The 24,309-nt window shown below is 46.0% G+C and overlaps 1 protein-coding gene across 2 annotated transcripts; it reads left to right on the forward strand.

Moving 5' to 3' along the window:
• Positions 1–69: 69 nt before the first annotated feature.
• SARAF (store-operated calcium entry associated regulatory factor) lies at positions 70–24,118 on the forward strand. 2 transcript variants are annotated; one of them, XM_040418036.1, is made up of 6 exons: positions 70–225; positions 3,732–3,910; positions 13,098–13,518; positions 15,054–15,210; positions 16,258–16,361; positions 23,021–24,118. In XM_040418036.1, exons 1-6 carry the CDS (start codon positions 150–152, stop codon positions 23,044–23,046), a joined length of 963 nt encoding a protein of 320 aa, XP_040273970.1. In that variant the 5' UTR covers positions 70–149; the 3' UTR covers positions 23,047–24,118. The 2 variants fall into 2 exon arrangements, with proteins under 2 accessions (XP_040273970.1, XP_040273971.1); XM_040418037.1 differs by having other exon boundaries at positions 15,084–15,210; positions 23,021–24,113.
• Positions 24,119–24,309: the final 191 nt, after the last annotated feature.

A 24,309-nucleotide genomic window follows, 5' to 3' on the forward strand; every position in this document is an offset into this window, starting at 1 on the left:
TAACTAACGGACAAAGTCAAGATAACCACGCCCCCTTGTGACGCTCGACCAATAGACGTTTGACAAGGCTGCAGGTAGAGGAAGTAGGCGACTGATGTAACTCTGGGTAATGCGACATCTCTAGTCTGAAGGCGATCGTTACCGGAGCCATGGCTTCTCTGGGACTGATGCTTCCGTTGCTTGCCGCCATACAGCTGTCGGGGGTCTGCGGATGGAATCAGCATGGTAATGCTTGTCTGTGACTGCTGGGCTTGTGTGGGACATGACCCCAGAAAGTTGTCACTCAGCTTTCCTGGACACCTGAATTTGGTTTCCTATTCACTGTATGTTGGCAGTGTGAGATCAGTGGCCCAAACTCATTTAACCCTTTAAATCTTCTAGGCCAACCTTGGTGCCCATTGGTGTGCCAGTCATTTTTTTGTTTGCTGCTTTCAACTGATTTCCCCTAAGGACATCTTAAATTAATTAACAAAAAAAAGGAAAAATATAAATGATTTGACCACGATGACTTTCAATTGTACGGGGACTGTCAGTCCGAGAAAACAGACCAAATATAAGAAAACGGCCGCATGGATAACCCCATAGGGCACTATTGTTTTTTAAATGGATGTGTGAATGTAGCCTAAGACCCCATTTACACAACCGCAATTTTGGTCCGCATCTGATAATTATTATTTTTCTTTTGTGGATCGGATGAAAACCCATTCATTTCAATGGGGTCGCAAATAATGCAGACAGCTCTCTGCGTGCTGTCCATATCCGTACTTCCGTTCTGCAGTCCTTTTAAAAAAGATAGAAGATGTCCTATAAGGATAGGCATTGTTACAATGGGTCCCCAAATAAAAAGTCATCCGTATTTTGTCCGGATCCGCGCTTTGCGGACTGCAGTATACATACGATCGTGTGAATGTAACCTAAGAAATCAGCTTCATTGTATTACAACTCTGCAGTGATATTTCTCCTGGTCCTAGATCAACAGGTTATCTGCTCCATAATCTGGGTGACTGGGAGCTGTAATGGTAGTGACTAGAGGGTATGGGCCCCTAGGAGGTCTGATTGGGCCTAGGCAGCTGTGACCACTTTCCTGCACCACTCTGATGGTGGCCATGTATGTTGTCACCCTGCTTGCCCCCCCCCCCCCCCCCTTTTTTTTAAAGGGCATCTGTCAGCAGATGTACCTATGAAACCGGCTGACCTGTTGTATGTGCACTTGGGGCTGAAGGCATCTGTGTTGGTCCCATGTTCATATGTGTCCGCATTACTGAGAAATATGTTTTATTCTATGAAAATGAGCCTCTAGGTCAGGTCAGCCAGTTCCATAGGTACAAATCTGACAGATGCCCTTAAAGGATATGTACACCTGTTGTATTATTGCATTGTACTCATTATGAGGTCAAAATAATTTTTTTCAATTGGTCTTTATTAAAAATATGGAGCCCTTTTCTCTGTACAGAGCTGAGATGCTCTAGTAGCAGCCTCTGAATTTTCTCTCTCTACGTTCAGCCAGCTCACCCGAAGGACTCCTTATCTCTGCACTCCGACCTTATAAACACTCATTAAAGCTCATTCCTTATCTTACTGATTTTTATTACACCAGACAATTGTCGGGAAGGAAGTGTTCCCTCCCAGCAATTGCCTGCTCGATTGCGGAGGAGACCTCTGCTATTACATGCAGTAACCTCTTCCGCAGCATCACTATGCCATCACTCATCCCCCTTCCTGTCTATTGGTTTGCCGGCAGCAGATCGTTATTAGACACCATTATCTGCCACCTGCAAACGATAATTTTTAACATGTCAAAAGATTTGGATTGCCCAATGAACGAGCAGTCGGCGGCAGTGTTACACTGCAAGATGATCGCTAACGAGTGTTCATACTCGCGATCATCTGCCAAAAAATTGGGCAGTGTAATACAGACTTAAGTAATTTAGAGATAATGTTTATAAGGCTACTTTCACACTAGTGTTAACATTTTCCGGTATGGAGAACCGTCATAGGGTCTCAGTACCGGAAAAAAACGCTTCCGTTTTGTCCCCATTCATTGTCAATGGGGAAAAGACGTAACTGAGCAGAACGGAGTGCACCAAAATGCATTCCGTTCCGTTCCCATACCGGAGGGCAAACCACAGCATACTGCAGTTTGCTTTCTGTCCTGGGATGCGGAGCAAGATGGATCCATCATGATCCACAATGCAAGTCAATGGGAAGGATCCGTTTTCTCTGCCACAATCTGACACCATAGAAAATGAATCTGTCCCCCATTGACTTTCAATGGAGTTAATGACAGATCTGTCTTGGCTATGTTAAAGATAATACAACCGGATCCGTTCAAACAGATGCAGATGGTTGTATTATCAGTAACGGAAGCGTTTTTGCTGAACCCTGCCGGATCCAGCATAAACGCTAGTGTGAAAGTAGCCTTAGATGACTGGCACAAAGTGAAAGTAGGATTGACACAGCTAGACGAACAATTAACACTTTGGCTCAATATTTTTAATCAAGACCTATTGAAAAAAAATGATTTTTAGCCAAAAATGAGTAAAATGCAATCATAAGAAAAAATTGTCCTTAAAGGGAACCTGTCACCGGGATTTCGTGTATAGAGCTGAGGACATAGGTTGCTAGATGGCCACTAGCACATCCCCATAGCTCTGTGTGCTTTTATTGTGTAAAAAAACCGATTTGATACATATGCAAATTAACCTGAGATGAGTCCTGTCCCTGACTCATCTCACATACAGGACTCATCTAGGGTTAATTTGCATATGCATCAAATCTTTTTTTTTTTTACACAATAAAAGCACACAGAGCTATGGGGACTGGGTATTGCGGATGTGCTAGCGGCCATCTAGCAACCCATGTCCTCAGCTCTATACACAAAATCCCAGTGACAGGTTCCCTTTAAAGGAAGGCTGGCATTCAGCCAGAGCCCACCGGCAATAACAGTGGCTAGCCATATATTTCCATGCAGGTAAATTCTGGTTTTACATGGCAACCATACATCTGATTTGCCATCTATATAATACATGGCCAGGCCTGGAGGTAGGACAAGTTTGCTGACAGATAGCGACTCTTCACTCTGACTCATGAGGGTTGAGGGTGAATAGTAGAGACTTCCCTTGCTAGGATGTCAGTATGCCCTAGTAGGGATCCTGTCTTAAAGGGGTTATCATATGACTAATGTAAAAAATTAAAATCAGACACCATATAGAATATGACAATCTCTAACAAAGCTAGAACCAGCCCTGCACCTCCCATGGAACCAGAGATCTCCCCATTCATTGCTCCAATTGTTAAACTAGATTTATTTCAAGCTGTCAGCTTAGGGGGTGTGTCCTGTCTGCTGCAGCTGGTGGCAGTTGAAGGATGGAACTGAGCACGTGTGTCCACCTCAGTGAGCTAGACAGAGAATTTAGAAAAAGTGCCAACAGCAGGTGGCGCTATACAGATAGAATTTATTGAATATTTCAGCGGCGATAAAACCTTTTTAATTACATGCAATTACAAAAGAATTCCCATCCAGGTGCTGGTTTGAAAACTTGTCAAATATTTTGGCGTGGAATAACCCCTTTAATCAGCCTATTCAAATATTTAGCTGTGGATTGCTTAATGTGGGGTTTCATGTATGTTTTACAGATTTTCTTTAGATTTTTTATTTTTTTTGCTTTACATATTCTATTGATTTTGTTATGTTAAAACGATGAAATAAACCAAAATGTTTATTATTCCAGAGCGTGTTTTGCTGAGGGAGGTCCAGGCTATCACATTATATGCTGACAGATACACCAATGCACGGCGTGCAGCTCCTATTCCACAGCTAAAATGCATTGGAGGTAGCGCTGGCTGTAGCGCCATGATACCGCACGTGGTGCAGTGTCACAACAGAGGATGGGATGGCATCGATGTCCAGGTAAATTGTCTACTGTGGAGATTGTGGGGAACCAAAGTCCCCAAAAGTACACTTTTATTGGAAAGGTAGTGCACGTATAGATGGAAAACTATTAGATACCTAGCGGCAGATCTTTTTAGATTTTAATTGCCTCCTCACTAAAGGAACCTGTCATATTGAGGCAGCATGTTATAGAGCAGGAGGAGCTGAGCAGACATATTCTTTTATGGAAGGAGATTCAGTATAACTTATTACTGTATTTTTCACCCTATAAAATGCACCTGCCCATAAGACGCACTTAGGTTTTAGAGGAGGAAAATCAGACCCCCAATGTTAATCAAACCCCAATTGGACCTCAGATCGGACTCCCAATGTTAATAAGACCTCCAATCAGACCTCAGATCAGACCCCTATGTTTATAAGACCTCCATTCAGACACTCAGATCAGTCCCCCAATGTTAGGACCCCTATTTAGACCTCAGATCAGACCCCCATGTTTATAATGCAGAATTAAACAGTACAAAACAAACCAAAAAATAAAGACCCGATGGGGTGGGACACCAAAGTCAAAGTACCGTGGGAGTGATAGCAAAGACCAGGACTCACCTAAAAAGGACCGTGTGCTAAACAACCCAGGATGGCGCTACCCCAACGCATACGGTATTTTGACCTTGGTGTCCCACCACACCGGGTCTTCATTTTTTGGTTTGTTTTGTTCTGTTTATTTCTGGATTTGCCAAACAAACCATGTTCTATTGCCGTGTGGGGTCCCTTGCTGACCATCGACTTACCTATGCATTTCAACCTGTACCTGGTTCATAGGCTGGTCACTGTACTGAGTATTTTTCTATGATCCCCATGTAATGTTGCATTATTTGATCTGTGTGTTTACCCCAGGGTGGCGCTTTTTCTCTTCTTTCCTCTGCCCCTATTTGCTTTGTTAATGGCATCAGATTTACTGGCTTCTATAATCATGTATTTTTAATCATGTCCCAATAAAATCTACTTTTTTATTCTTTGGTACTATGAGCTCTATTTCTTTGTTTTTCTGCTATTGTACTCAGGAGCTTGTACCGAGTTACCCATCACGGGTGCCCCCTGTGGTTATATTGGGTGGGCACTGTCCCCCCCCCTCCATTGGGACACCCCGGGTCGTTTTTGTTTTCTAACCTTTATAAGACCCTTATTCAAACACAGAGGATGACCCGCACCAAGAGCAAAGCAAAACTTGCGGGTACACCAACTCCTTCACAGACGCTACCAGGCTCTGGGCGAGAGACAGGGGAAGGGTCACCTCCTAGCTAATCCCTGACCTCTTTCCCTGCACTGCTCAGCCCACATGCAGACCTTAATGGTATGATGTGTCCCGTGCCTGGGCTGAAACACCCTAAATTCCCTAAGGTGGTGAAGAGGGGAAATAGGAGCAGCCTGCTTGCACAGAACCTGGATGGGAGAGATGACACAAAACAACCAAACTTGAAATCACACTTAGCTTGCTGAGCTGGAACAGACAACCTTCCTTCCTAGCTTCCAAGACCACAATGATTCCTATAATCCGCTCAGAGCACTTGGATGGTGTGCTATTTAAACTAATGACCCAGTGCACCTGATGAGAGGCGGATCCAGCACAGCTCCAAAACAAACACTAAACTCGTGCTGCTATCCTGGCCGACCTCCGCACATCGTCAGAGCGGGGCATGACACCGACTCGCCAGGAACACCATCATGGTGGACCCAGTGGCGTCCCCTGCTAGCCCTGCCTCCTGCACAGAGAGTGGTCACCCGTCGGAGGCTGCAGCCCCGGAACAAGGTCAGACGAAACTATTCAAGAATATGAAGAGGAAATCTGAGGATCAGGGGCCTGCCAGAAACTTTTTCTGATCTACCAAACACCCTGCTCACATTATTTGAAGCGCTACTTCCCCAAGCTGAAGCGGGCCAGCTGAGAATGGATAGGGTCCACAGGGCGCTGGGTAAACCCCACTCCCCGGATCTACCGAGAGACGTTGTACTGAAATTCCATTACCCAGAGGTGAGAGACCAAATCCTATCGGCAGCCCGGAACTTGTTCAACTTACCTGGTCTTCCATCAGTCCATCCTTATGCTGACCTGGCTCCCTCAACACTCCGTAGACGCGTGGGAGATAAGACCAGTGACACAGGCCCTGCAAAAGGCACAAGTGCGCTACAGGTAGGGGTTCCCTTTTGCCCTCACCTTTCAACTGAACTCTCGCACCCATACGGTGCACTCTCCATCTGAGGGAGGCGAAGTACTTCAGTGTGCGGAAATCCCATTGGAGCATCCACCTCTATCTACAGCACCGCCTAAACCTCAGCGACAAGCCAGAGTCTGGACCAAAGTACCAGTTACCACCTTTTCGGCATGCCGTTCTCCTGTTTCCTGAGCGGTGACCCTTGAAGATCATCACGCACTCCACCAAGCCTACAAGGATGAAGAGCGGACTAAGCCTACATGGCCTGACGCAAGTCTCTACCTTTTCCTTCTACCTCGTGGGACCTACCCACTTCTTTCTTTTGGGTGGCTGGTGATGCTCCCGACCTCCCTCCATTTGGCACATTCTTTCTTGCTGGCCTAGATAGGCATAGCTGCTTACCTAATTGTTTAGTGTTTATACTTACTATGTTAACGTTTTATTGTTCTACTGTAAACCAGGGGTACATTCTGTATGTTCCTTTAAATAATCGCAGGTCACGGATGGAGGTTGGCTACAGGTGGGCTTTTGTGGGAGATGTCGGCGGTGCCACTTCACATCCAAGCTCCTCTATATATTAATATACTATGTGTAAAATCCTCACTCATAATGTAAGAGGATTTAACTCCCCACAGAAACATAAAAAGGCTTTTTCCACGTACCTAAAACATGCGCCTGACGTCCTCTTCCTGCAGGAGTCGCACTTCACTTCCACCTCTCACCCAAAATATATACACCCTCAATACACTAGATTCTTCTCTTCAACGTTTTGTTCTAAAAGTAGGGGAGTGATCACTATGCTTAAAAACTCATTCCCATTTGCTGTATCTAACTATTATTGACCCCGAAGGTCGATATGTGATTTTGGTGGGCACTTATAGGGATGATATTTTATGTATAGTTAATGTATATGCCCCAACTGGAGACCCCATCCCCTTTTTTTCAAAGTGGGGCAGATTATTGAATCCCTCACTTACCATAGCCGAAGTCCTCAATCCTATTTTAGACCGTCCCCCCACCCCCCATCATCCCCGCCCGATCTCTCTTTTGGCCCAAATACGTAGAGTGCTTGAATCTCTCTCCCTAGCTGATACATGGAGAGAGCACAATGGTTCACAAAGGAGTTATACCTACTACTCCCCGGCACACAAGGTATATACTCGTATTGATATGATACTTACTTATACATCTAGCCTGCCCTATTTATTATACTCTAGGCATATTGTGTCATCTTGGTCTGATCGTGATGCGGCTTTGGCGGAGTTCACCTTCACTGGCCCTAGTCATGCTCCGTATTCATGGAGACTGAATGAGTCTCTTCTAACCCGCCCGGCAATATATGATCAACTCCAAGCTGAGCTGCAGACCTTCTTCACTGAGAACGCTACACCTGAGGTCAATCCTATGGAATGGCTTACTTATAAAGCTTTTATTCGGGGCAGACTTGTGGGAGTGGCATCCCGATTAAAAAAGGAACGGGACTCTGCCCAGATAGCGCTGGAGGCTAAACTAAGTAGACTAATTCGAGCACTTAAGCGGAACCCCTCTCTCTACTTTCTTAAAGCTGTAAAATATACTAAATTGCAGCTGAATGTGCTGCTATCCAATAGCACAGAGCAAGCTCTCCGATGGACTGCCTCCTACTACTATAAATATGCTAACAAACCCGATAAGATGCTTGCCCGACAACTGAAAGCCAAGCAGAGGATTAATCAGGTCTTCCAAATCCGCACCAGAAATGGACGTACTACTTCTATCCCTAATACCATTTATGATACATTTCAGGCTTTCTATCAGCAAATATATTCCAGACCCCCAGCAGGCCCTGGGATCGCGGAGGATTACTTCCTAACATGAATCCCTCTTCCTCAGGTTTCCCCTGATGCGCTGGCCAGCCTCTGTGGAGAAATTACCGCAGAGGAGGTGACATACACCATCAAAACTTTGAAGTTGGGTAAAGCCCCGGGACTAGATGGTTTATCTGCACTTTATTACAAAAAATTTGCCCCTTTCTTAACCCCACATATTGCCCAATATTGTAATCCTCTTCTACAGGGTGCCACACCTCCCTTGGAATTCCTTTCTGCTAGGATTACTGTAATACCTAAACCAAATAAGGACCCTTTGTTGCCCTCCAATTACAGGCCCATCTCTTTTACTTCAATTTTGGCTCGTCGCCTTAACAAATTTCTACCAGACATTATACATAGAGACCAGGTGGGATTTATCCCAGGCAGAGAGGCTCCAGATAACATCAGAAAAATCCTGAATATAATCCATGAGGCTAACAGGACCCATACCCCCTTGGCCATCTTGGCTCTTGACATTGAAAAAGCCTTTGATACCTTGGATTGGGATTATCTCTCCAAGGTTATGAGCGCTATGGGCATTAGGGGCCCCCACTACAAGCCATTCAGTCCCTTTACTGTACTGAAGCCTATTTAAAACTTCCTGCGACTCACTTCTCACCTATCCTGATTCAGAGGGGGCACACGTCAGGGATGCCCCCTATCGCCCGCCTTTTTTGTCCTTGCTATGGAACCCATGGCAATCCACATCAGATCTCACCCTGATATTACTGGGCTCCATCTGGGAGGTCTAGAGCATAAATTAAGCTTATTTGCTGATGACCTCCTTCTTTCCATTACCATCCCTGTTATATCCTTCCCATCCTTATTAAAGGTGTTGGATTCGTTCTCCGTGGTCTCAGGGCTTTCTATTAATCTTCTTTGTAACTCGTCCCCCCAGACTACATCCCTCCTATCACAAAAGTTCCCTTTTCAACTCCGACATAATTTCATTCCGTATCTTGGAATATCTTTGCCTAACAGGTTGGAAAGGGTATACTAAACTAATTACCCTCCCGTGTATCGCATAATTAGAGAGGACCTTAAAGCCTGGAGATCCCTCCCAGTATCCTGGGTAGGTAGAATTCATATTGTCAGAATGGTGGTCCTCCCCAGACTGCTATATTTATTCAGAACTCTCCCTGTACCGGTACCTAGCTCTGATCTAAAAGCTCTACAAACTGAGGCCCTGAAGTTTATATGGGCAGATAACATCCACGTATAGCTAGGCAAACAATGTGTCGCAATAAGTCCCAGGGGGGGGGGGCTCTCAGTTCCGGACTTCCTTAAATACACTACAAAGCAGCTAGACTAGCGCAATTGTTCCTGACTCCCCTTGAACCTAAAGAGCGCCCGCTGTGGATCTCACTAGAACAATCACTATTCACTCCACTGACGTGGAGGGCCCTGGTTTGGTCTAACCTCCCGTTACCGACTACTTTATGCACTAGGTCCCTCTTCTCTCACTACTCTTTACTTCTCTGGAGTTCGGCTAGATTAAAATTATCCCTACAGTCCAAAAACTCCCCGTTAGAATATATTTTGGGAAACCCTGCGTTCCCACCGGGGCTGCAGGCTCACACATTAAATTGGTGGAGATCCAATAAGCTCTGCTCTTTACACAAGTTTCTGGTCAGAGGTAGACTAATTTTGTTAGCTGACTTTAAGGACAGATATGACTTCCCCACGAGGGAAATGTTTAATGCTAACCGGATCTTCTCTTTTTTTACTCCCTTCAGACGTCTAACGGCTCCTTTGATTTCATACCCTTTGAACGCTCTGTAACTTATTCTTTATACAAACAAGGTCTATTATCTAGGATGTGTGGAACACTTAAAGGATAACTGTCATATTTTTTTTATTTGCTAGTTTATTACAGCTAGACATGTATACCTGAGTTCGTCTGTCAATGATTGCCAAAAGATCTGTAATTACCTTATAATAACAGCTTTCATTAATGTGTCCTGTCCCTTTCCACTGCTCCCTTAAAAGACCATTGCTATGGCTTGCCTGTCTCCGGCTAGGAAGACAGAGGGGCGGTCCGATTCAAAACAGCCGTAACTAAGGGGAAAACTCAAGGAAAACAGTGGTATGTGAAGAAACTAAATATTGCTTTATGCATAATGCTGCTGCATAGGGGTGGGCGGTATAGGCGATATGCGATATAAATTTGGGCCACGATATGGATTTTCGCCATATCGCCTATATCGCCGGACCGCGATATGATCGCGCTCTCTGTGCGCACCATTTTCTCCTGATGAGCCGGCCGGCACAGTGGAGGGAGAAGAAGGGAGTCCCTCCCTCCCCACTGTGCGCGGCTGCCGCTGAACGCCAATGAGGACAGAGTAGGAGGAGGAGGGGAGGGACCGTGGCCACTGCACCACCAATGAATGTGCCGGCCATATCCCACAGGGTCCCCCTCCCCCCCCCCTCCCCCATCATTAGTGGCAGTTCCGATCGGAGTCCCAGCAGTGTAATGCTGGGGCTCCGATCGGTTACCATGGCAGCCAGGAGTCACGCTACTGAAGTCCTGGCTGCGATGGTATGTTAGTGAACAGCATTATACTCACGTGCGCTGTGGCCGCCGGTCGCTCCTTCTTCTGTCTGTGCGGCTCATTGCTAATGCTTATAGCATTAGCAATGCGCCGCACAGACCTATGAGAAGGAGTGCCCGGCGGCCACAGCGCACGTGAGTATAATGCTGCTCACTAACATACCATCGCAGCCAGGACTTCAGTAGCGTCCTGGCTGCCATGGTAACCGATCGGAGCCCCAGCATTACACTGCTGGGACTCCGATCGGAACTGCCCACTGCCACCAATGATGATGGGGGGGAGGGGGACCCTGTGGCCACTGCCACCAATGATGGGGGGAGGGGGACCCTGTGGCCACTGCCAGCAATGATTAATACTGGGGAGGGAGGGAGGGGGGTGGGTTTGAGTTACCAGAGGGGGCGGATCAGAGGCTGGGGGGCAGATCAGAGGCTGGGGGGGGGGGCACATCAGAGGCTGGGGGGGGCAGATCAGAGGCTGGGGGGGGCAGATCAGAGGCTGGGGGGGGCAGATCAGAGGCTGGGGGGGGGGCACATCAGAGGCTGGGGGGGCACATCAGAGGCTGGGGGGGCACATCAGAGGCTCTATTAAGGTGAATATGACAAGGGTTCTAGCCCTTAAGGAGGCTAATAGTTATTAAATAAAAAGTAAAAAAAAAAAAAAAGTTTAAACCTCCCCCCCAATATAGAAAACAATATATCGCAATATATATCGCATATCGCACATGCTTAAAATTATATCGCAATATAGATTTTAGGCCATATCGCCCACCCCTACTGCTGCAGCAGTAACATATGCTAAAAAAGATTTTTTGATGAAAATATGACAGTTATCCTTTAATGGTGTAACGGAAGGATCTAAACTACCATATATGAAAGCATGGGAGGAGGACTTGGAGGTAGAATATTCAGCTTCTAGGTGGTATCGACTCTCCCAGACTCTCACTAAGGGATCTTGGCAGACCACTCTAGCAGAAACATCAATAAAGATATTGCATAGGACCTACATGGTCCCAGCTAGACTACACCGCATATACCCTGAGGTCTCTTCATGGTGCTCCCAGGGATGTGATGAGGAGGGCACAATGTTTCACATATGGTGGGCCTGTCCAATTGTGAGGAGATTCTGGAGCCGAATATGCACTCTATTATCCTCAGTGTTGGGATGCCTCTATTCCACGTCTCTGCCCTTGTCTCCTGGGGGACAAACCCTCTTGGTTAACTTATGCCAAATTTAAGTTATCACAATATATACTTTTAGCAGCTAGAATCCATGTAGCTTTCAAATGGCGGTCGACTTCACTTAGTTTTCAGGTAGTACTGGACAGAGTCAATAGGATACTTCTTTATCCGCACAGATACCTTTGTGCTTTGTGGCCTTTGAGAAGTTCTGGGAGCCCTGGTTGTCCTCCTCCCATTCTACTGATCTTTGTTATTGTATTACCTTATAGCTTGCTTCCTTTACTTTGTGCCACCTTACCATCTACATATACTAGCCTTGTCTGGTGACTTGCATAAATACTGAACCCCGTTATTTCTTCATGTACTTATATTTGTACTGTTCTTGGTATGTTGTCCAATAGTTTTATTTTTTATTTTTGTATTGTTTTGTATTTTTATTGTACACCTTGATGATTCCTATGTGACATCATTAGCTGCACTGTCTTAAAACCTCAATAAATAACCTTTGAAACTAAAACAGGCAGGTCAGGAGCGGTGACAGGTCCTTTTAAGTAGATTCTATGCATTGTAAAGATTAGAAACCTTGCTTGACTTGTAAATTCTTAATGTATGTCTAAGGTGCTCATTGACTTTTAATAGCCAAAATAATGTCCCGTTTGGCTAATAGTTATTAGTATACCATTGTGTCGACTGTAAGGAAAACTGTAGTGTCTAATGCATTTCAGTACAACTGTATGAAAAAAAAATATATATATACTGTGCAGCCAATGTCAGCCAATAGCAGACTCATGGAATTGTATACATGTAGTAAGATGTCACTTACTAATGTATTCTCGCTGAGAGGCCTCTGTAAGCCATGCTCCTGGTGCTTGTGTGACATCCTGTACTCTGTCAGCGCACCTAGACACTGTAGTAAACTGCCAAATTTTGTGCAATCTGGCACATTTTTAGCAGATCTAGTTCTCGCGAAATTCTCTGCACCTAGCTTGACACGGTGGCGTGGCTTAACAGAAAGGGACATGACCTAATGTGTGCCATTTAGCACCAAAATTAGATCTCAAAGTAAGTACAACACTACTGTACCCCTTGTAATAGAGGGCCATGCAAGCAGGTGTAAATAAAGACGACGACTGTGAGAGGGTAGAGGAATCATGGGAACTGTAGTCCTTTTATATTGGTAATCCTGCCCTTAGCAAGCTCTGGCAGCATGAAAACAAAGGTGTGGCACTGAGGTGGGCAATATAATGTATTTTTTTTGTAATTTTTAACTATGTAGGCTTTTCACACACATATAGGTACTTTTCTAAAAAAAAAAAAAAAAAAATTTACGTATCATGCATTAATTATCGGTAATCACATTTGTGACCCGATTTGTGAATTCTGTGGTCTCAATGATATTTCTGTTTGAATTTCAGTGGGAATGCAAGGTGGACATGGACAACTCTTACAGATTTGGAAAGGTTGAAGTAAGCTGTGAGGGCTTTGATTATCCTGAAGATCCATACATCCTTCGTGGCTCTTGTGGGCTGGAGTACACTCTGGAACTAACAGAGGAAGGAAGGAAGGGATCTCAAAGTGGCTACAGTTCAACAGGATTTGGCTCTGGCTTTTTCCAAGGGAAATCAAAAAGCTGGAACGCTGAGCATTCTTCTGATGGCAGTGGGGTCATTGTCTTTTTGTTCCTCCTGGGGCTAGCTTATGGTGTGTACAAGTTATTTTTGAGTGGTCCTTCAAGTCAGCAACAGCATCCTCAACCTGATAATTATGGACCTGAACATCAAAGCAACAGCCAAACTAGCGCACCTCCGCCTCCAGGTTTCAAGTCAGACTTTACTGGTAAATGTTTTAATTTAGTTTATGTTTTTTTTTTCTTCCTAGGAAGTCCTAGAAATACATTGGGAAAAGAAGATGTGCCAGAAATCTAACTGACTTTGTTGGTCAGCAGGAGCTTCAGAAGCAGACGGGTTTAGAGGATATTTGCACCTTGCAGGCTTTTGCATTTCAGATATATTGGAGCAATAGAAATGACTGTAAGGGTGTACAACCTCTTTAACCATATTCCTACCGGGCGCATGACTCTAAAGATCGACTTTAAAGATGATGCCCACTCCACAATGGAGCGAGTGCTATAGCTGGGGGTAATGTCTGCAATCAGCAATAATGATGATTGCAGAAATGTAAACACTTAGATGCTGTAGTCAATATGTGACCACGTCATCTGAGAGATGAAAACCCAGCAGGGCACGCTCTTGGGTCTGATCACCAAACAGGGGAGCTTTTGGTTGAAATTGAATATCTCGCTGAAGAAACCAGGGCTTTCAGAGTTGTAGTTCCTATTGAGCCCTGCAGGTGGCAGGGTTCCATAAGAACATAGCAATAGCGCATTGAATTTCTTTACCAATTCAATGCAATCTATTGCAGAAGCAATTTATTGATTGCTTCTTATAGTCACCTAGGGTGACTTAAAAAGGTAAAAAAAATATATATATATAACAATTCAAATCATCCCCTTTCCCCAGAATAAAAAAAAACAATAAAAAAAAAACATCATAGGCATCACCGCATCTGAAAACATCCGTACTATTAAAATATAAAAATATTTATCCCATACAGCGAATGGCGTAACGGGAAAAAAAGTCAAAATGGCCGAGTTGTCCTTTTTTCATCCCTTCCACCTCCTCCCAAAAATGTAATAAAATGTGATCATAGATACCCCAAATGGTATCAATAAAACCTACAGATTGTCTTGTAACAAAATGAGCCCTCACACAGCTCCTAGATGTCACTACAAAAAACTTATGGAGGTCAGAATATGGAGATAAGAAAAAAATATTTTTTTCAAGATTAAAACACAAGAAAAACTATACACATATGGTATAGCTGTCAGTTTTAACTCGCAGGGAACGCAAAACAAAATCCATAAAAATGTGGCGGCATTGTGTATTTTTTTCAGTTCTACCCTATTTAGAATTTTTCGCAGATTCCCACTATTTTATATGCAATATTAAATGGTGCCATTATAAAGTACAACTTGTCTCGCAAAAAACAAGCCGGAAAAATTAAAAAGTTATGGTTCCAGAAAGGCTGGGAGTGAAAAATGAAAATGCAAACATGGAAAATCTCCCGGTAAAGAAGTGGTTAAAGAGATGCATTGTTGTTTTGCTTGCTCACCATTGCAGATAGGGCAGTTTCTGCCGTGATAAACTGCCTCAAGTTCAGAGAAAGACTATTTTAGTGTAAAGGCAGTAAACTAGAAGTAAATCAAATTATTTACAAAGTTAACCCACATTTAATGTAGAGTTTGCCTTTTAATATTTGAAACATTGACAGCAGACTACCTGTATATTTCTAATCTAATTTATTTTATTCAGGTGCTTCATCTGGATTCGGTAACTTTGGAGGTGCTTCATCTGGATTCAGTAACTTTGGAGGGGCATCATCCTTTGGTAGCCATGCAAACCAACGTCCTGGTTTTTGGACTGGTTTGGGAACTGGAGGTATCCTTGGTTACCTGTTTGGCAATCGACAGTAAGTTTTAGACAGACGTGTATGTATAAAATTGAGGCGATGATCCCCAACTACAATGTTACTAGATGATGTACGAATTGCATAATAGATGGTAAAAATCCCATCGTAAAAGTACCCAAATAATGATGAAAATCATTTAAATATAAAAAATTACTGAAATCATATCACAGGCAATGAATAACAAACACCGCCCTGTGATATACCACCTTTCATTAGAGGGCGCGTTGTCGTATTCTGCCCAATATGAGGATCACAGACTGTTCTGCAACGGCTCTGTGGCGGATCTACACAGCTAGTCACTGAAGCACTGCTCCCATTTAAGTGAATGGACGCCATCCACTACAACAGACACAGCTGTGTAGTTCTAGTGCCGGATCTACTGCAGAACAGCTGATCAGCGGGGTACACAGTGTCTGACCCCCCACTGATCAAATAGTGGTCTTCTATCCTGAGGATTGGACAAGCCCTTTAAGTTAATAGTTGTGGCTATGCTACCTATATCTGTCCTGTTGTAGCTCAGAGCTGGACCCGAGGTGCCCAGCTGATCGATGCAGAAGCTCCTATATCAGTGGGGTTGTCAGTGAAGAGACAACCCCTGTTACTAGATTGAAAGGGGGTTTTCACAACAAATGTGATTTCTGTGGGTTGGTGAATGATGCAAATAAAAATAAAGGAAGCGTTACTCCTCCCGCTGAGAGTGCCCCCTTGCTGGTCTGGACACATAGGACATGGCAGGAGATGCCTGCTATGCATTCCCTGTACCACTGATAGGCTGAGTAGGTATCTCCTGTGTCTTTTACTGGGACAAGTGAGGACCCAGTAAGTGTTGGAATGGTGGTGGCAGGGGTTATAGGAGGCGTAAAGCTTCTTTTAGGTTTTCACACCATTCTGTCCCATATTTAATAAAATGCACCCCTCCGAACTCTATACCATGGCCAGGTGCAATTACTAATGAATAATCTGTGTGTGTGTGTATATATATATATATATATATAAGTGTTGCCTGGAATACAATCACCATGTTATATATTTTTTCCCCCCGCCTAGGTCTAGTACACATTACTCACCATATACACCTAATCACAACACGTGGAGTGGGTCTTCATTCCATGGCTCGTCAGCCCGCAGCTCTGGTGTCAGAACAGCATCAGGTAAGATCAGAATATTATCACAGGCTCAATAGTGAAGCATGACTACTACCTCCCCCACTGGAGAGTTGCTTCAAAAATGTCATTGCGGTCCATATCCCACATCCATGGATGAGATTTCTTAAATACTGCACCCCTTCCCAACACTTGATGTTCGCTTTCCACTGCTGGGGTCAAAAAATAAGAAAAAAAAAATCCTTGACTATCCTTTCCGCCAATTGTTACAGCAAGTTATTCTATTTTTTTTTTATTTCTCACTTGATAACGTTCCCGCAGATCTGCAATCGGGGAGACTCCATACACATTAGGTGGTCAACAGCTCTGGGTGGTATACATTGAATAGGAGCTGGCGGCTTATATAGGGAAAACCTCGACAAAATCCCCTTTAAAATGTCAAAGGGTACCCTGCTGATTGGCTGGCAGGAAGCTGCTGGCTACAGCAAGTTTGTATGTGACCTGAGGGAATGCAGTTTTGGCCTCAGAGAACTGGCAGAGGACCCATCTTGAGAAGACCCTTATAATGTAGGATTCAAAACAGCTGTAACTAAGGGGAAAACTCAAGGAAAACAGTGGTAAGTGCAATCGGGGAGACTCGGGGGACGCCATACACATTAGGTGGTCAACAGCTCTGGGTGGTATACATTTAATAGGAGCTGGTGGCTTATATAGGGAAAACCTCGACAAAATCCCCTTTAAAATGTCAAAGGGTACCCTGCTGATTGGCTGGCAGGAAGCTGCTGGCTACAGCAAGTTTGTATGTGACCTAAGGGAATGCAGTTTTGGCCTCAGAGAACTGGCAGAGGAGCCATCTTTAGAAGACCCTTATAATCTACCCTGCTAATTGTTAAAAGGCAGCGGGGGCGTAACTCCTCATGTGCAAGCACTACCACAGTCACTGCACTTTACATAAGTTACTGTGCGGAAAGGGTTAATTCTTTGATGCGACGTAAAGAAATGTTATTTAGCGCATACATCTGGTGTTAGGAGCAGGAGGTATCCTCTATGTATATAGTGTATTTCCTGTAGGCAGCGTGCTTGTTTTTTGGCGATTCTGCCAGTCCAGTGGTGTCTCCTCAAGTGAAGATAATGGTGTTTCAGCTGCATGAGCATTTCCAGAGAGGCCGCTACATGCCACATGTCATTACAGGTCACTGCACCCATCAGCTTGCCACTGGCTCGGCTGTTTGACAGTGTCCTGTCACACGGAACCATTAAAAGTACTCGCAGCAGATAAGGGAAGCGGCAGGGACAGTTCACTCCATACTGGGTGACAGCCACAGTGTGATCACCACAATACAAAGTAATACTTGTCTGTATACTGGTTCCAGTATTTACTGGCCACTGCAGAACCAAGATATTTACCACCAAAATAACCTACTTAAGAACCACCAGCCTCAAAAAAATATGTTTACAACTATTCCCCCCCCCCGGTCAAAAAAAGAGAGTCCGTGAACTTGCATACAGTTGGTAAACCAAACTTCACTACCTATGGTCACAGGTATCAATTTCTTACAATTAAAGGCCTTATCTGGGCAATAGATATTGATAACCTGTCGTCAGTATCAGATTGGTGGGGGTCTGACTCCCGGCACCCCCACAATCAGCTTTCGGAAGGGGTTCTCTGCCAGCACTACGTCCTCTTCAGTCCTTGTCCTACCTGCAGTGTAATTATAGTTTCCTTTCCTACTCAAGTGAATGGCACTCCCATCTAGACTGCGTGCAGGTAAATATTGGAGGGGATACCGTGCCCACAGGGGTGATTAGCAAGGGTGACGGGAATCGGACTCCCACCAATCTGATATAGGCATACCTCGGAACCTCATTTTACCATCTGTACTCTATATGCTGTATTATAGACTATTGTTGTTCATGGCTGCATTGACACCAATCTCCAGGATCTCCCACTTGCTCTGATCTGTGTTCTGGGAGGATTAGTCTTTACACCATGCACTAATATAGAAAATAATTACCAGAATGCAGGGTAGCAGAGAGGGTCAGGCTGGAGCAGCTTTGTTTTTAGAGATTGGTTTGTGAATTGCTCCCAGTAACTGCCAGCAGAAGTCTCAATGCAGCTCTGGAGTATGATGCAGGCTGTGACTCAGGATCAGTGCAGCTCTGGAGTATGACGCAGGCTGTGACTCGGGATCAATGCAGCTCTGGAGTATGATGCAGGCTGTGAATCAGGATCAGTGCAGCTCTGGAGTATGACGCAGGCTGTGACTCAGGATCAGTGCAGCTCTGGAGTGTGACTCAGGATCAGTGCAGCTCTGGAGTATGACTCAGGATCAATGCAGCTCTGGAGTATGACGCAGGCTGTGACTCGGGATCAGTGCAGCTCTGGAGTGTGACTCATGATCAGTGCAGCTCTGGAGTGTGACTCGGGATCAGTGCAGCTCTGGAGTGTGACTCGGGATCAGTGCAGCTCTGGAGTGTGACTCGGGATCAGTGCAGCTCTGGAGTGTGACTCGGGATCAGTGCAGCTCTGGAGTGTGACTCGGGATCAGTGCAGCTCTGGAGTGTGACTCGGGATCAGTGCAGCTCTGGAGTGTGACTCGGGATCAGTGCAGCTCTGGAGTGTGACTCGGGATCAGTGCAGCTCTGGAGTGTGACTCGGGATCAGTGCAGCTCTGGAGTGTGACTCGGGATCAGTGCAGCTCTGGAGTGTGACTCGGGATCAGTGCAGCTCTGGAGTGTGACTCGGGATCAGTGCAGCTCTGGAGTGTGACTCGGGATCAGTGCAGCTCTGGAGTATGACGCAGGCTGTGACTCAGGATCAGTGCAGCTCTGGAGTGTGACTCGGGATCAGTGCAGCTCTGGAGTATGACGCAGGCTGTGTCTCAGGATCAGTGCAGCTCTGGAGTATGACACAGGCTGTGACTCAGGATCAGTGCAGCTCTGGAGTATGACGCAGGCTGTGACTCAGGATCAGTGCAGCTCTGGAGTATGACGCAGGCTGTGACTCAGGATCAGTGCAGCTCTGGAGTATGACGCAGGTTGTGACTCAGGATCAGTGCAGCTCTGGAGTATGACGCAGGCTGTGACTCAGGATCAGTGCAGCTCTGGAGTGTGACTCGGGATCAGTGCAGCTCTGGAGTATGACGCAGGCTGTGACTCAGGATCAGTGCAGCTCTGAAGTGTGACTCGGGATCAGTACAGCTCTGGAGTATGACAGGCTGTGACTCAGGATCAGTGCAGCTCTGGAGTATGACCCAGGCTGTGACTCAGGATCAGTGCAGCTCTGGAGTGTGACTCGGGATCAGTGCAGCTCTGGAGTATGACCCAGGCTGTGACTCAGGATCAGTGCAGCTCTGGAGTGTGACTCGGGATCAGTGCAGCTCTGGAGTATGACGCAGGCTGTGACTCAGGATCAGTGCAGCTCTGGAGTGTGACTCGGGATCAGTGCAGCTCTGGAGTATGACGCAGGCTGTGACTCAGGATCAGTGCAGCTCTGAAGTGTGACTCTGGATCAGTACAGCTCTGGAGTATGACAGGCTGTGACTCGGGATCAGTGCAGCTCTGGAGTGTGACTCATGATCAGTGCAGCTCTGGAGTGTGACTCGGGATCAGTGCAGCTCTGGAGTGTGACTCGGGATCAGTGCAGCTCTGGAGTGTGACTCGGGATCAGTGCAGCTCTGGAGTGTGACTCGGGATCAGTGCAGCTCTGGAGTGTGACTCGGGATCAGTGCAGCTCTGGAGTGTGACTCGGGATCAGTGCAGCTCTGGAGTGTGACTCGGGATCAGTGCAGCTCTGGAGTGTGACTCGGGATCAGTGCAGCTCTGGAGTGTGACTCGGGATCAGTGCAGCTCTGGAGTGTGACTCGGGATCAGTGCAGCTCTGGAGTGTGACTCGGGATCAGTGCAGCTCTGGAGTGTGACTCGGGATCAGTGCAGCTCTGGAGTGTGACTCGGGATCAGTGCAGCTCTGGAGTGTGACTCGGGATCAGTGCAGCTCTGGAGTGTGACTCGGGATCAGTGCAGCTCTGGAGTATGACGCAGGCTGTGACTCAGGATCAGTGCAGCTCTGGAGTGTGACTCGGGACCAGTGCAGCTCTGGAGTATGACGCAGGCTGTGTCTCAGGATCAGTGCAGCTCTGGAGTATGACACAGGCTGTGACTCAGGATCAGTGCAGCTCTGGAGTATGACGCAGGCTGTGACTCAGGATCAGTGCAGCTCTGGAGTATGACGCAGGCTGTGACTCAGGATCAGTGCAGCTCTGGAGTATGACGCAGGTTGTGACTCAGGATCAGTGCAGCTCTGGAGTATGACGCAGGCTGTGACTCAGGATCAGTGCAGCTCTGGAGTGTGACTCGGGATCAGTGCAGCTCTGGAGTATGACGCAGGCTGTGACTCAGGATCAGTGCAGCTCTGGAGTATGACGCAGGCTGTGACTCAGGATCAGTGCAGCTCTGGAGTGTGACTCGGGATCAGTGCAGCTCTGGAGTATGACGCAGGCTGTGACTCAGGATCAGTGCAGCTCTGAAGTGTGACTCGGGATCAGTACAGCTCTGGAGTATGACAGGCTGTGACTCAGGATCAGTGCAGCTCTGGAGTATGACCCAGGCTGTGACTCAGGATCAGTGCAGCTCTGGAGTGTGACTCGGGATCAGTGCAGCTCTGGAGTATGACCCAGGCTGTGACTCAGGATCAGTGCAGCTCTGGAGTATGACTCGGGATCAGTGCAGCTCTGGAGTATGACGCAGGCTGTGACTCAGGATCAGTGCAGCTCTGGAGTGTGACTCGGGATCAGTGCAGCTCTGGAGTATGACGCAGGCTGTGACTCAGGATCAGTGCAGCTCTGAAGTGTGACTCGGGATCAGTACAGCTCTGGAGTATGACAGGCTGTGACGCAGGATCAGTGCAGCTCTGGAGTATGACGCAGGATCAGTGCAGCTCTGGAGTATGACGCAGGATCAGTGCAGCTCTGGAGTATGACGCAGGATCAGTGCAGCTCTGGAGTATGACGCAGGATCAGTGCAGCTCTGGAGTATGACGCAGGATCAGTGCAGCTCTGGAGTATGACGCAGGATCAGTGCAGCTCTGGAGTATGACGCAGGATCAGTGCAGCTCTGGAGTATGACGCAGGATCAGTGCAGCTCTGGAGTATGACGCAGGATCAGTGCAGCTCTGGAGTATGACGCAGGATCAGTGCAGCTCTGGAGTATGACGCAGGCTGTGACTTAGGATCAGGGCAGCTCTGGAGTATGACGCAGGCTGTGACTCAGGATCAGTGCAGCTCTGGAGTATGACGCAGGCTGTGACTCAGGATCAGTGCAGCTCTGGAGTATGACGCAGGCTGTGACTCAGGATCAGTGCAGCTCTGGAGTATGACGCAGGCTGTGACTCAGGATCAGTGCAGCTCTGGAGTATGACGCAGGCTGTGACTCAGGATCAGTGCAGCTCTGGAGTATGACGCAGGATCAGTGCAGCTCTGGAGTATGACGCAGGATCAGTGCAGCTCTGGAGTATGACGCAGGATCAGTGCAGCTCTGGAGTATGACGCAGGATCAGTGCAGCTCTGGAGTATGACTCAGGATCAGTGCAGCTCTGGAGTATGACTCAGGATCAGTGCAGCTCTGGAGTATGACTCAGGATCAGTGCAGCTCTGGAGTATGACTCAGGATCAGTGCAGCTCTGGAGTATGACTCAGGATCAGTGCAGCTCTGGAGTATGACTCAGGATCAGTGCAGCTCTGGAGTATGACGCAGGATCAGTGCAGCTCTGGAGTATGACGCAGGATCAGTGCAGCTCTGGAGTATGACGCAGGATCAGTGCAGCTCTGGAGTATGACTCAGGATCAGTGCAGCTCTGGAGTATGACTCAGGATCAGTGCAGCTCTGGAGTATGACGCAGGATCAGTGCAGCTCTGGAGTATGACGCAGGCTGTGACTTAGGATCAGGGCAGCTCTGGAGTATGACGCAGGATCAGTGCAGCTCTGGAGTATGACGCAGGCTGTGACTTAGGATCAGGGCAGCTCTGGAGTATGACGCAGGCTGTGACTCAGGATCAGTGCAGCTCTGGAGTATGACGCAGGCTGTGACTCAGGATCAGTGCAGCTCTGGAGTATGACGCAGGCTGTGACTCAGGATCAGTGCAGCTCTGGAGTATGACGCAGGCTGTGACTCAGGATCAGTGCAGCTCTGGAGTATGACGCAGGCTGTGACTCAGGATCAGTGCAGCTCTGGAGTATGACGCAGGCTGTGACTCAGGATCAGTGCAGCTCTGGAGTATGACGCAGGCTGTGACTCAGGATCAGTGCAATACTGAGTAGTGCATTTATGAACTGATTTAACCTTTGCTGTAAATTACATCTACTGACACTGTTAGAAATTCCTGAAAAGTAACTATCGTATTAAAATCAACTTCTAGTACAACTAGGTTTTTAGGGTTACAAAATTTTAGATACTGTATATTATTATTATAATATATAATGTTTTTTCCATTTCCCTAACTGCACAGACGTGGTGCTCTATATGTAATTAAAATACATTACTGGCAGTGAAAATATAATAAAGGCCTATTAAAGTAAAGGGTCATTCATCAACATGACTAACATGCACCCTCTGCCCAGAGAGCTATGGTGAAATTACCTGTCCTCTAGAGGAAAATAAAGAGGCTATATATATTTTTTTATATTTTTTTTGCTTGTTTTATTTTTTTAAGGTTTCGGAGGTACAAAACGGAGATAAATGACTAAAGAACATTCCACATATGAAGAAGAATGGGATGAAGAGAGAGAGAATAATAAACCTGTGTGTCAGGAAGATTTACACAGCGGGTGTTTGTAGCTTTGTGTGATGGATGATTTTAATGACATTGTATGGGGTGTCTTTTTTTCTTGTTTGTACTGTGAAGTAGAGGAGCATATACATAAGAACCTACCTGCTGACCGCATACCTACTATTGAACATACAGGAACATGCGTACATTTCTGCATAAAACACTGGAGTCTTTCTGGACTGGAACTTTCTGGAGTCATGATGAATACATTGCAGAACTAGGTCATCTTCAGATGAATATGAGATCCAAGTCTATGAATACTGTAACCCTCATTAAAAGGCATCTATTCTCATGACTTTGTTGCACCATTCCTTTATTATTCCTTCTGGAAGTTATGAATACATTAGTAGCAGTTTGCAGTGAAAGTCCAGTTGGGTATTACTAGTTGGGGAAGTGTCCCTACACAGACTGACACTAGCAGCACTAAATTGGATAGTAGTAGACTGTGCAGGGACACACCCATCTGGACCTCCACTGCAAACTGACAGTAATTAATTCATAAATTCTAGCAGGAATAATAAAGGAATGGCCGAACACAGAGTCTTAAGAATAGATGCTTAAACAATGAGCAGGGGGTAATGTAACATAAAAAAAACTTTCTCACCTCTGTAGCTTCAGTCCTAGCTGATCCTGTAGCAATGATTTCACGTCAGTGGTTCACATGACCACTGCAGCCAGTCACTGGCCTCAGTGGTCATGCGCTGTTCACGCATAAGTGGTGCCTGAGGTCAGTGATTTGCTGCAGCAGTCACGTGAATGTTGCAGGTCCAGTAGGAACTGGAGCAGTGTTTTTTTTTAAAAGGTGAGTAATTGATTTAGTTTATTTTATACTGTAACTTTTAAAAACAATCTTGGAAAACCCCTTTAAAGGGAACCTGTCATTAACGTTATGCTGCCCATACTAACGGCAGTATAAAGTAGAGACAGGCAGGATGATTTCAGTGGTCTGTTATTTAAAACTTAAAAGTAAATAGTTGCCGAGACCCAACATCACAATAATTGCAGACTAGGCCTGGAAAAGAGTCCCGGCCACCTGAGAAGAGTCCTGGTTATTCATGGATTCCTGCTCTCCTGCTGATGACTGACAGGCTTCTACCTAGTTTTCTCCCTTTCTGTCTAGGAGAGAACTGCCATTTATCAGCAGATGGGCAGGAGAGCAGGAGATTATGGAT

This window comes from Bufo bufo, chromosome 2, assembly GCF_905171765.1.
Source record: "Bufo bufo chromosome 2, aBufBuf1.1, whole genome shotgun sequence".
NCBI lineage: Eukaryota > Metazoa > Chordata > Amphibia > Anura > Bufonidae > Bufo > Bufo bufo.

Coding starts and splice junctions, on each gene's coding strand:
- SARAF (XM_040418036.1), top strand. CDS start 150: ATGGCTTCTCTGGGACTGATGCTTCCGTTGCTTGCCGCCATACAGCTG. Junction 226..3,731: donor CTGCGGATGGAATCAGCATG/GTAATGCTTGTC, acceptor TTATTATTCCAG/AGCGTGTTTTGCTGAGGGAG. Junction 16,362..23,020: donor TGGTGTCAGAACAGCATCAG/GTAAGATCAGAA, acceptor TATTTTTTTAAG/GTTTCGGAGGTACAAAACGG.